A 12,485-nucleotide genomic window follows, 5' to 3' on the forward strand; every position below is an offset into this window, starting at 1 on the left:
AAACATTTTTACAAGCTTTGCAGCAATTTGCCCTGAGACATTACTGTGACATGGTTGACTAGAAGTTTCTTAAATAATGCAATTTAAACCATTTCTGTTACTGTATAATATTCCAATATAACAGGACCAAGTAGATAAGTCATACAGCAGAAAAAACCCCAGGCAAACAGCTGTCCTGACTTAGATGTGTATCTAATTACTAGACCTCTCAGACAGCACACTCCAAACAGTTTTAACAGAGACAATTTTCCTCCTTGGCTCCTGCTCTGCTTGGTTCTCGCCAGAGAAATCTGTTCCTGATCAAAACATACAAATTCCACCATAGATCAGCAGTGGAGTCAAGTAACTACTTGAGGGTTGGCCCAGCCTATTCACCACAGTCCTGCCTATTAGCTACTAAAAATGTCTTCAATTTGTTTACTTCTTTCTCTCTGGATGTAATTGACTGAATCTGCTACCTGTTTTCAAACCTCTGACACTCAGAGACCTAGAATCTGGAGTATAACACCAGGAAGACTGGCACTTTCTGACCTGTCCCTCCCAGTCTCCCAGTGCAGAATTTATTTCAGAGAAAACCTCAAACCTCTTGCAAAGCTCTAGGTAAAACAGCCCACATGTGCATCAGGTTTTGCACCCTCTAGGATGGATCTCAGTTTTTGGCAGAGCTTGATACAAAAGCTTATTCTAGTTGCTAAGGAGGAAAACTTTTTAATCCTCAATAGCCCAAATGAAGCAGAAGAGAAATTTGCTGCAGTGGCCCCCACAGGGCAGCAATATTCATGAAGTTTAGCAAAGTTCTCTGAGAGTCCAGTGTTCTTACTTGGTGGGGACTTCAGAGAAACATTCCCTTCAGGATGACTGACAGCACAGCTTTCCTCTAGCTCCAGCGTACAAGGTTTTCAAGGACAACAATGATTCATCTCCACATGTGCAATGCATGTTGTCTGGGGGAATTGAAAGGCTTGTAAGTATTTCAGAATGCATGCTGACTTGCCTTAATGTTATAAATTAGTACATTTTGAACTCATGTGGCACATTATTTTCAGACTCTTTTTCTCCTGCAGTCATTTTATTTGTAAACCAGCACCTGTAGGAACAAAACGTTATTATTTATAACTCTGCTGTCACATAAACAAATCTTCTGCCAAATCCCTTGCAATACTGGGCATCAAAACAGAGCAAACAATGCTGCAAACCTAATTTAAGCTAATACATGCAGAACTAAATGAGGTCTGGTCATGGCTAATTTTACTTCTCTATGTAATCTGCAGCAAGTCACTTGGTCCTTTGGTTTCTTTCCCCTCTTCTTTAAAATACAGAATAGGAAGCCTAATGTAAACAAGTCAGAAATTCAGATTAGAAGTACAAGTAGTATCATAATTTCAGAACTTAATTGTCTGAAATGCTGATGTTTTGGTCCAGCTACAGAATAAAGCACAGCCCTGCACTGTGACGCTCTGCAGATATCTTGGCTGCATTAGGGATGCTTTCTGGTGGTTGCCAAAATCTAGGAAAGAATCACTGGAAAATAAAATTCAGACTTGTAGAAAATGTCTGGCTTGGGAAGTTGCTCTCCCAGGACAGAAATTAACATGTAGCCAATGACCACAGTGTGGGCAACTGACATTCAGAAATGTTCTAACTGGGTCCTGGAGCATGTCCTGGCCAAGCTGGACATGGCTAGCATGTCAGCTGGATTGATGGTCTTTTCACCTGACAAATTGGAAGAAGTTTCTCAAAACTAAAATGTTTCCAAAAAAAAATCACAACTAGCATAATCTGGAACTGCTTATTGTCTCATATGAATGACATCAGCTGCACAATTTTCTCTACTTTATAAACTACCCTGAAATGCTTCTGGGAGCAGGTCATATGGAAGCTAATTCCAGTAAATATAGAAAGTCCAGAATAAAATTCGGTAATAAATTGTGTGCTGCAGTCAGGCTGCATCATGGCATGCTCACTATCTCAGAGTCTTTATATCTAATTCTCTGTGTGGAATAAAGAAAATGAAGACAAAACTGCTCCCTTCTTCCTGTGGAAATGTAACTACTGTTCTAAGGCAAAAGTACTTTATTAACATGGTTTTCTCTGTACACCATTCTGCTCAGTTACTTGAATACAAATTCCAGTTGCCTCGTAATACCAACATTTCTTCATGACATTGAAGTTGACTGTGACATTTCAGGAAATGCTCATGTAAAGTATATCTTCACAAAGAGTGACAACAAAACACAACCACTCAATCTAAATATGAATAATGCCAAATAACCTAGGAGAGAAATGTGATGCTACTGATAGCAGGGAGTTAAAACAGGAGCTTTACAGTAAGTCATTTGTGATGCAAAATTTATTGATTAACACAGTCTGACTGTAATTCGTTCACAAATTTACCTTAAAGCAACAAGACCCCATAGTGCTATAGATGGAATCAATAGCATTTGGCTCCTGTCCTGGAAGAAATTCAGGGAAAAAAAATGTTAAGCCAGTTTCTGAAAAGCAGCCTCAGCCTTGTTTCCTTCTCTAAATCTAGTTATGATGGTACTCAATATTTCACTCCAAAATCCTTGGCTAAACAGAAATAATTTATTCCAATCCTCTGCTACAAAGTATTAGCATTACCCCAATATTGGTAATTGACTTTTGGCAGCTTTATAACAGCTTAGGCAATCCTGTAAAAAAGATAAATAGAGTACAAAGCTTACAGAGATGGGTGGAATTAAAATCATTAAAATTTGCAAACATAAATAATTGAATCTGTGTGTTGTGTATTTAACTAAGTGCGCTTTGTATTGCTTCTGTTCCTGAGCTCTAAAGTACTGGAAAATTCCCAGCATTTTCCAAGTTAAGCAAACATGACAAACTCAGCATATCAAATCTAGCTTTTGTCCATTTGATCATCTGGAGATTTTTGGGGGTTGGGTTTTGTTGGGTTTTTTGTTCTGTCCAGGGTACTGGAAGTCACTGGCTTCTGAATCAGTTACTATTGTAGTATCTACAGTAAAGCTTTGTTTCATTCTAGTCATCACAAAGTCAAAAACATTTAATAAATTGCTAAGAAATTGCCATTATAAGATATATTTGTCACACCCAGTATCTGATTTCCAAATGACCTATGATGACATAGTGCAGTCAGATTACCATAAAACACTAAGATTGGAAAAAGATCTCATTAGAAGTTCTTTGTAAAGAAGGCAGTACTTCTACAGAATAACAAAGCAGCAGCTTTTTCTTTCAAAATAGCTAATAAAATATTCTTTTGAGAAACTGTGATAAATACCTGCAATTTAAGCTTGTGTAATTCTCCCTGATTGACTGTAATGAGTCTCCATTTGTCTTGTAAACTGAACACTTAATTGCTGTGTTCAAAATTACATCAGCTTATTACAGTGTTCAGTATGTCTAAACCAAAAAGTTATTAACTGGCTGATCTGCAAGTCTGAAGGGACTTCAGAATCTCTATTAGATAATACATTATTTATATTTCAGGATTGTGGAATTAGCTCTGTGTGGCTCTCTGTGGCTTATAAAACAAGCTGCCAGTAATTAAAATTTCCACCACTGACCACTGGTGGTTTCCAGCAGAATTCAGCTGGAGAAGGGGAAATAGCCAGAACACTGCTTATCAAATATTAAGAGATGGATGTGAAAAGTGTGCGTGTGTGTTGTGAGATTTGGGGAAATTTAGGCATGGAAATCATAAAATCTCATTTTACAAAACTTTGGTTCACCTGGCACCTAGTCCTGCGAGGTCCTCCCTCTCCCCATTTTATTTTGACATCCCCAGACACTTGGGTATGTGCTGCTGAGGTTTGTCCATCTGAGTGAGAAGGAAGAATTCAGCACCCAATGTATTCCTTCCTGGCCAGGTTATTCCTCACCTACCAGTTCTTGGAGTGGCTTCCTAAGAGCCCATGTCACACCAACAGGACAAAGCTCTTTGCAAAGAGAACACCCATTGTGTTTAATACAGAGCTGAAAGTGCTGGTGCTGTTTGTTTGTAGGAGTCACCTGCAAGTGAAGCAGCAGTCCCAGCCACAGGAGAGGTCCCTTGTACTCTCCCCTTCGTAGGGTAAAACAGGGACAAATACTTCTTTTTCCCCATTGAGCATCCAAACCACCAGACTGGGAGCTGTTTTGTGCAGGGTGTCTTCTGAGTCTGTTCTTGTGAAGCTGTGAATAAAAATGGCTGCAATTGCCTAAAGTGGGGAAAAGCCCTGGGTTCTCATCTCTGTTACAAAACCTGCTTCAGCATTTGCTCCAGATGCCTTTTGTAGCAGCAGAAACCTCTCCAGGGTGACTGTAGGAGTGTGACTGTGCCCTACGACTCAGCAGTGTGTATTTGCACTGCCCAGTGCTGTCTGGGCTCCTGCCAGGAATGTCATACCTAGCTTATCTCAAAAGGCTTAGGGAGGGCTGCACCAGAGCAGCAGGGCATGCCTCCTTGCCACCCCGGGAAGAACCTGGATTTAAGACCCAGTCCAACTATTGCATTAACCAGCTCTCTGCAGTGCCACACAGTTCCTTCCCACCATGCAAGCACAAGTTGATCAGCTGCTTAAACCAGGATTTCAATTCCACTGTAGGGACAAGATGCTCTAATTACCTCCAAAAAGGCATGATATTTTAAAGAATTTAGACTTTAATTACTTGTCCAGGGCTAGGGAGGATGAAATGCCCCTCTGCAGACAGCAAGTACATGGAAGGCCTACTTAATTTGTGTGGAACTTAAAATTGTCATCAGATTTCAAGTTGAATTCCAGTTGCAGGGGGATAGTGGCAGAGCTAAGTAAGAAAACATATCCTGATTTCCCTGTTTTCCCATCTGCCAGACCAGGCTATCCATGTCATAGTTCTGTTTAAGTAGTTGTGGAGGCCCCAGACTGTTAACTACTTTAATAAATATCCATTTTTACCATCTTTTTTAATTACCTTTTTGAGACATTATTCTTGGTCAGGTGTAATGGCAAGCCTATTAATCACACAGACAGACCACAAAAACAGGTGTCAAAAACATAACAAATCAAGGATTAAAAAGTATCCATCAATACACCTACCATCCCCCAGACCTCCAGTGATCCATGCAGTCAGAATACCTCAAAATCAGAGGGTGAAAAATGGGGGGGATAGGTGTTTATTTTGAGAATATTTTGTCCATGAGATGTAAGAGATTTTCCTCTGCTACAATATTTATGCCTTCATAAATAGTTTGGTTACTCTGCGAGATCAAAGAGCATGGTCCATTCATCTCTCAAGTCACTGAGGTTAATGAAGGGAAACAAAGAGAAAACAACATGAGGCACTGGAAATGAGAGGGCACCTTATGGCCCAGAGCTATTTTGTTACAGTGATTATCCTGCAGTAGGCTTCAGAAATTACAAGCTGCTCACTGAATCCGATAGAAACTGTGAGACTGAAATCTCTGAATATATCCAGGGCTGAATGATAAACAGTAAGGCAGGGCTAGCTGTTATGTATAAAACAACTGCCTCAGTAGGATACCAGTGTTTTAAGCCCCAAACATCTGAGAGCCTGGAGACAAGAAAGTCAGCCAGCCGCCTGGCCAATAAATCCTTAACAAATACATACCCCAGGCATTTGGCAAATATCTGCAAATCAGAGTTTATGAGGAGGGAGAGTCCCTTCACAATGTTCTTTTGAACAGAAGCCCACAGCTGATGCACAAGTCAGCTGGACATGTGTCGCCTTCATGATGATAACCTATGTAATCTTGGTGAGGGAGATGGACCTGTGGAAGCCTGATGAGCTAAAATGACAGCTCTGCTAGAAGTGTGCACAGCTTCTCCACCTACAGCTAAACACCGGAAAGAGAGAAGCCTCTTCAAGGCTGACAGCAGCAAGTTTTACTAAGCAGAAGTAAGTGATCTAATGGTAGGTACCTGCTGGGATGCATCATGCTTGTTTATAGGGACTAATTATTACAAGGTAACTGCTGAGCTTTTAGTTCTTCCTAATTTTGTTTTGGCTTGTCTCCTCTGATTTACATGCAGCACACAGGTCTCTAACGCAAACAATAATTTGAGTTATAGAAAAATCTTGAGTGAACAACCTGTTTTCTGGTAAATGAGGCTGTACTCAGAAAAGCATTTCTTATCGTTGCACCACAGTATTCTTCAGCTTGCTTAAGAATTTTATATCACCTCCTTAAAATTCTTATGAGATATGGTCCATTTTTCTTTTTTATAAAAGATTACTGAAACATCATTTCTCCAAACTGAGCACTGCATATGAATGTCAGCACTCTGATTTTCCTGCTAAACATATTGATAGAATTCATACCATCAACCTATGGGCACGGTTGGGCTTGGCTGCCCTCAAGGTCTATCTAATCCTCACACAGACTGTGACACTCCAGTGAACTTTGGGGTAAGGAATAATGCAAATCACAGCACACAAACACAAAATAATCTGCCCAGCTCCCACATCAGGTCTCATTTAGCCTGTATTCTAAAGCTGTTATTCTTCAAAGCACATGAAATTTAAATCCCTTCTAAAATGAATTGTTTGTATCAGCTCTGGGTGATCTATGGCAACTTCATGGAGCACAGAATACTTAGAGGAATGGGAGGCATGCAGTGACCCTAGTGAAAGAAGCTGCCTTAGCAGCAAGACAGTTTGAATTTAGACTAAGTACAACATTCTTCATCATCGACTGCTCCCTTCCCGGGAAAGCGACTTGCAAGTCCTGAGAATTTCCCTTTGCATCATCAATACCATCATCAGGCATCAACAGCACTGTTAGCAGCACCATTAACCTTCTATGGCCTTGGCTTAATGGTGCTCAGAGCCAGATCCAGAGCACAGCTGACTGAAGCACAGCCACACCAGAACTAAGGTGCCCAAATTCAAGAACCCATTCCCATCAAAACTCCTCTTCCCCACTGTAAAAACCTGCATGTGCTGCCTTGCTGCAGTAGATACCTAGCCTGGCCCCATTTGTGGGACTTGATTTGCAGCATATTGGCTAGCTGTGTGGGCACTGCAGGCCTGCCACTACTGTTTTCCTTCCAATAGGCAGCATCTGGGGCTGGCAGCATAGCCCAGCACTCGCCAGTGACTGAAGGCGCAGAGTAGGGACATGGCCAGAGCCCTGTGCCACCTCCATTTCAGCCTGCAGAGGTAGCCTTGCCTACTAGTTGGGCAACAGCAACCAGATGTTGCCCCAGCTAAGAACAGAAGTGATGGGAAGAGGTCCCCTCTCCTTCTCCCATCTCCTGTTGCTGTTGGTGGATCAGCTGGCTGCTGGTAGGGAGATGAACATGTCCTTAGCACAGTGTACATGCATGCAGGTAGCTACCTAATGAAACTGAGTAGAAGCTGCATTTTCCAGTCTTTTTCTTCCCCACCATAAAATTGGCTGGAGAGAGAGAGGGAGAGAGAGAGAGAAAGAGAAAAGAACCTGCCAATGCCCCAGGAAGAGGGGGTGTTCTTGGACAGGGGATAGACAGCCCATGCTCTAACCTACATGCCAAGGGATGCTTGCCCATTTTGCATGAGAGAGCACACAGACAGAGGGTATAAACAAGCTAAGTCCTTTGGGGAGTTGACTACAGTTTTAAACCTCTGAGATCACACAAACAACTCCTCTGCTGGAATTTAGTTAATTTATTTAATGATGCAGAGAAGAATATATGCCACATCACCCTCAGGCTGTGCAGAATTTTCAAGGGTGGCAGATTTTATACTGCTTAAGGTAGTGACACTTTTCAGAACTAAAGTGACTTTTAAGGCTCCCAATATACCTGTGTTTACCTCATATTTAAACTGTTCATCCAACTTTTGAAATTATACATATTCTGGATGGAAAACAATCGACAAGGCTGGTAACTGGCTGTGAGCCATTGCTAGAGAGAATAAAAAGTACTAGACATGATCTTTGGTCTGAAGAGGTGTTACCATTGATTCATCTGCTCTCCAGGTTGCCCACATACAGACATATCCCTTACAGCATCCCTTAAATATATCACTTAAAACATTGTAGTGTCTTGGCACATCTCTGGATTAAAATGAATCACTAGCTTTTAAAAGACATTTGTATCTTCCTAGAAGTTAGGCAGGTGGGATTGTCAAAAACCCAACAACAGTAATCATAGTGTTTCATTGCTACTACTAATAAATTAACCATAGCAAATTAAAATACTTAATGTGCAATAACGTTGGCAAAATAAAAAGCATGTGGGTGTGGTTTGGGTAAGGCAAATGCAGTACTTCAGGTATGTCCCTTTAACAGGACTTCAGAGCCTGTGAGGTCACTTTTAGCCAACCTTTACTTAACATTCATCAGTCATCTTCACTCAGTTTCAAGCTGTTGCAATGCTGTCTCACTCCCTCATTTAGGATTATGTTAGTTTCTCCTCAAAGCTTTAAATGCTGTCAGCTCCCTCACATGTCTTGCATCTGAAAATGAGGCTGAAAAATGCATGGAAGCCATACCATCTACTCTGCTGCAGAAGCTGGTCATTTGTGACTCTTATGTGTTATCTGTTGACTCTTTGGCAACAGTCAGCTTTACCTTTAAGCCTCGCACTGTGAAGTCTGTTAGCATCTCCATCACTTCCTTGCAAAGTTTGTATTCGCACTTTTTGGCTTTCCTTAAATCAATGCATTACACTTGAACTGCAGAGAACTCATACAGTATATTTTATCTCCCTATCACTATTCAGCTTTATAAAGAAAACATAATTTATACTGCAACAACAACAGCAAAAAAATCAGGCTATTGATTTGAGCTTCCATTAAGCGTATGTCTATGCAGGAACCAATGCTACCATTCATTGTTTCCAAGTCTGAGTTTTGATTCTAACTGTAAAGAGGATTGAGGAATGAAAACAACTGGCAGAAAAACAGGGAAACCCAACAATCACTCACTCGTTTGGTAGACTATAGTAATTTCTTAGCTGTTAAAATAAATAAATATCTGAGTTTCTGAAGAAAGGACTGAAAACCTGACAGCATTCTGGAATGGGAAGGTAACTAGAATGTTAAATGAAAGGTGGTAGAGAAACAGGGACAGTAAAAAAAGAGTAAATGTAAACGGTTTCTAACCCCCCTAAAACATAATGAGTTTATTTCTAATACTGCATTTCATGTTTTCACAGTAATATTCTTCTAACAGATGGTTCCTTGAACCATAATCATCTTTCTTTCAAAGACAATTTGAGAAACGTTAATAAACACAGCACTGCGTAAAGGATGTAATCCAAATTTGATGTCCTTTGCAAACATCCAACTTTGTGGCATGTTAACTATTATTTTGCCAACATCTGTATTTTTTACTTAAAATCCTGAGTATTTATTGCTTCATGCATAAAAGACTGTTTCTTGTAACAAAGTGATTATGTGACAATTTCATTTTTATATAAAAGTGCAAGCACTCACACTTGTAATGCTAAATGTTTGAACGCAACAAAAAATTATTAACAGCATGTTTCTAGGGCCTAACATTTTCCTATATTAGCAAGCAAGTTCTAAGATTGGTTATTCCTCAAGACTGCATGGAGCTACTGTCACAAAAAAGCAATCAAAGAATAGATAAGGCTACAAATACAGTCTTCCTGGGGTCTTTCAGGCAGAAAACCACAAACCTTGAGATTGTTATTACTTCACTAAGAAGTTATGCAAAAATTGTCTTTGGTCCACAGTGATCCCTGAGAGTTTAACACCTCAGAGGACATGGCCTCTGTTCAGCCCTTCTGGAGATCAAATTTATGCAAGGCAGTGGATGTTATGTCTAGGAACAGACTCTCTAGGCAGGTCTCAAAGTTCTTCTTGTTTACAGTATTTTCTTCTCAATAAGTTGTCATCTTATCTCAGAGAGACAATCATCCTTTTGAAACAAAGAATTATTTAATTTCCCTGACTGGTACAAACAAAAAGTGGCTAAAGTGGCAGACAACTGCAAGTGAAATTAAGAAGTCACAGTTCTTTGAACATTGATTCAAACCATGAACAAGACAAAAAAATCCAAACAGAGCTGTAAATCAGATTCTGAACCCATCATGTGGACCATTTGCCTTTAATGGCAAAATAACTATTTTCCCACAGAAATCTTCACAGTATGCCTGTGACATGGACAGGGGGTTGCAATATTACTAAATCAAGACTACTTTCAAAGGCACGATGTTTCAGAGTTTAGTTCTTGTTGCTGTTTTAAAAGTTTTTCAAACTCTTATGGCTTTGTTTGTGATCTTGAACCTCTGAAGGATAATAGGTTGGGAGGTTATCATTGCAGACAGACAACTCCTCAGTTCCAAGCTTCAAGTGAGCCTGCACTGGGTTGGATTCATCCTTCAGCGTCGTGCAGTTCCTCAGTTGCAGTTGTTTGGTGAAGCAGAATTCAATCTGGCCAATTGTTTGTGCTTTTTCACCCTAAAAACATGAGGGATGAGATCAGCTTCAGGGGTAGCATAAATCAATTTTTCAGATACAGTGCCCTACCTATAGGATACAGTAGTGACTATTTGTATATTTGCCACTTGAAAAATGTGAAGGACACGAGTACAAAAGGCACTCAGACTGAACAGCTTATAGTACATACTGTTACTCAGTGACAACTGGGGGGATTGCCTACCTAGTAAGCCTCATTATGAAATGCTGTGATACAGATTATCTTGGCATTTAATAAATCTGCACAGTACACAGAAGCTGTTCACCTTACTGATGAGCTCTGGCTGAACTCTGTGAATACTGAAGGGTACATGTGACCTGAAAGCCACCCTTCACCAGCTCTTCATAGACAGGAATAGAGGCAAATAAAATTCTCCAAAAAGGAGAAAAGAAACTCAGTTTTATACTAGTTTATATTGAATACAGAACCAAACTGTCAAATGGAGTAGAAATGTCATTTTTGGACTACAGGACAAGCTAGGAAGAAAAATACTGTCCACAAATAAGGCAGGAAGGAGTGAAAGCTTTTCATGTGACAAAGATTACATGAAAAAGAAAACCCAAATGCTCACGTCTGACAAAGTGTATATAGAAAAAAATGATTTTGAAACAATTATAAAACAAAAACATACATATAAGACAAAAATAACTGTGGTGAGGGTGTTTTTGCTGTTAGTTTGGGGTTTGTGTTGCTGGGGACTTCTGTTTGTTTGGTTTGTGGGTTTTTTTTTTGGTTTGGGTTTTTGTTTTTTAAGAAACTTAAGAACAGCAAGCGTGTAAAAAGTTTCAAACATTGAAGTACCTCCAACATGCACTCAGCCATTCAGCTGGCTGGACTGCTGACAAGGGCTAGCTTTAGATAACTGGGATCTACCTTTTCATTTCTTTTACCCATTACCTTCAGCTGTTAAGCACAGGAGACCCAAGCTGTAAATTACTTTCACATAATTGGAACAGTATCCCAATTGTACCAAAAGCAATGGCAGAACAGAACTAGAAACTGGGGCTTGTGTTACCTCTATTTCTTTAACATTAAGAGGTGGGTGAGAGTGTAACCCCTATTCAAATAATATTCCTTTGTTGCTTAAAGCAACTTAAAAATATATTTAAAAAATATTGCAACCTAGAGATCTTTTTCATGTGAAGAAACATCTGAGTATAAAAACCTCGGAGCACTACCAAAGCAAATGGGTTGAAAACACACAAGCTATTAAATTCCAATAGCAACAGTATCTTGGCAAGTTTTCATAAAATTGGTGTCTGTGTATGGGCTATAACTCTGCCAAGTGTTTTGTTGTAATCCACTTTTACCAAGCTGAGATAATAAGGAACCACTTATAAGAGTGAAAGCCATTTTGTTGGTTTGTTTTTTTGCTTTATTTATCTATAAGAGCAGAGTAACCTAGTTGAAATAAGGAAAGAAACAGCCATACAATCTACCCATGTAACCGTTCAGAGTATTATTTTGTTCCTTCTAAGGCATTGTTTCAGATATGGTGACCTATATTTTACAACTATGGCACATTGCCTCTGTGTACCACATTTTCTACTCCATCATGATGCACAGTACAATTCTTGGCAAGAAAAATTACAAAGAAATGGGAATTTGAGACACCATTGGCTTGAAAGGAAAAACCACAGTCACCCTGAACCACAGTGAAGCTCAAAATGCCTTTTTGTACCTCTTTAGGTATGGGCTTTTGAGAACAACCTCAGAGACAAGCTTCTGAGCTGCTTTATTTCAGAAAGGTTCTGTTCATTGAGTAGCTTCTTCATGCAGAACACATGACCCAGGCCCAGTGAAGGGATGGCTGTTGCTGACAGGCAGTATCCTTGCCAGGGCCAACAGTCACTGCCTCCATTCAGCTCACTCTTGTGGGCTTTAGTAATTTGCTATGCAGCAATTAAGCTTTAGCAAGCAGAGTGGAAAGTGCTCAGCTATAGCAATACCTCTAGCATGGAGGTTACAGCATTCATGCAAGAGATACAGATTTAAATCTTTTGAGACAAAGAGACCTTTAAAACCCAGTGCTCCCAGCTTTCTGGGTAAGTATACTAATAGCAAATTTGGTAGGGAA

General features: G+C 39.9%; 1 protein-coding gene across 1 annotated transcript in view; it reads right to left on the minus strand.

The window, feature by feature from the left end:
• Positions 1 to 10,170: 10,170 nt before the first annotated feature.
• The window catches only part of RNASET2 (ribonuclease T2), a 19,524-nt gene continuing 17,209 nt past the window's right edge, over positions 10,171 to 12,485 (minus strand). The window contains exon 9 of the mRNA XM_009070177.1: positions 10,171 to 10,389. Within this exon, the coding sequence (XP_009068425.1) occupies positions 10,171 to 10,389 (219 nt within the window). The remainder of the gene's footprint in view (positions 10,390 to 12,485) is intronic.

The sequence above is a fragment of the Acanthisitta chloris genome, unplaced genomic scaffold (assembly GCF_000695815.1).
Source record: "Acanthisitta chloris isolate BGI_N310 unplaced genomic scaffold, ASM69581v1 scaffold21502, whole genome shotgun sequence".
Taxonomy (NCBI): Eukaryota; Metazoa; Chordata; class Aves; order Passeriformes; family Acanthisittidae; genus Acanthisitta; species Acanthisitta chloris.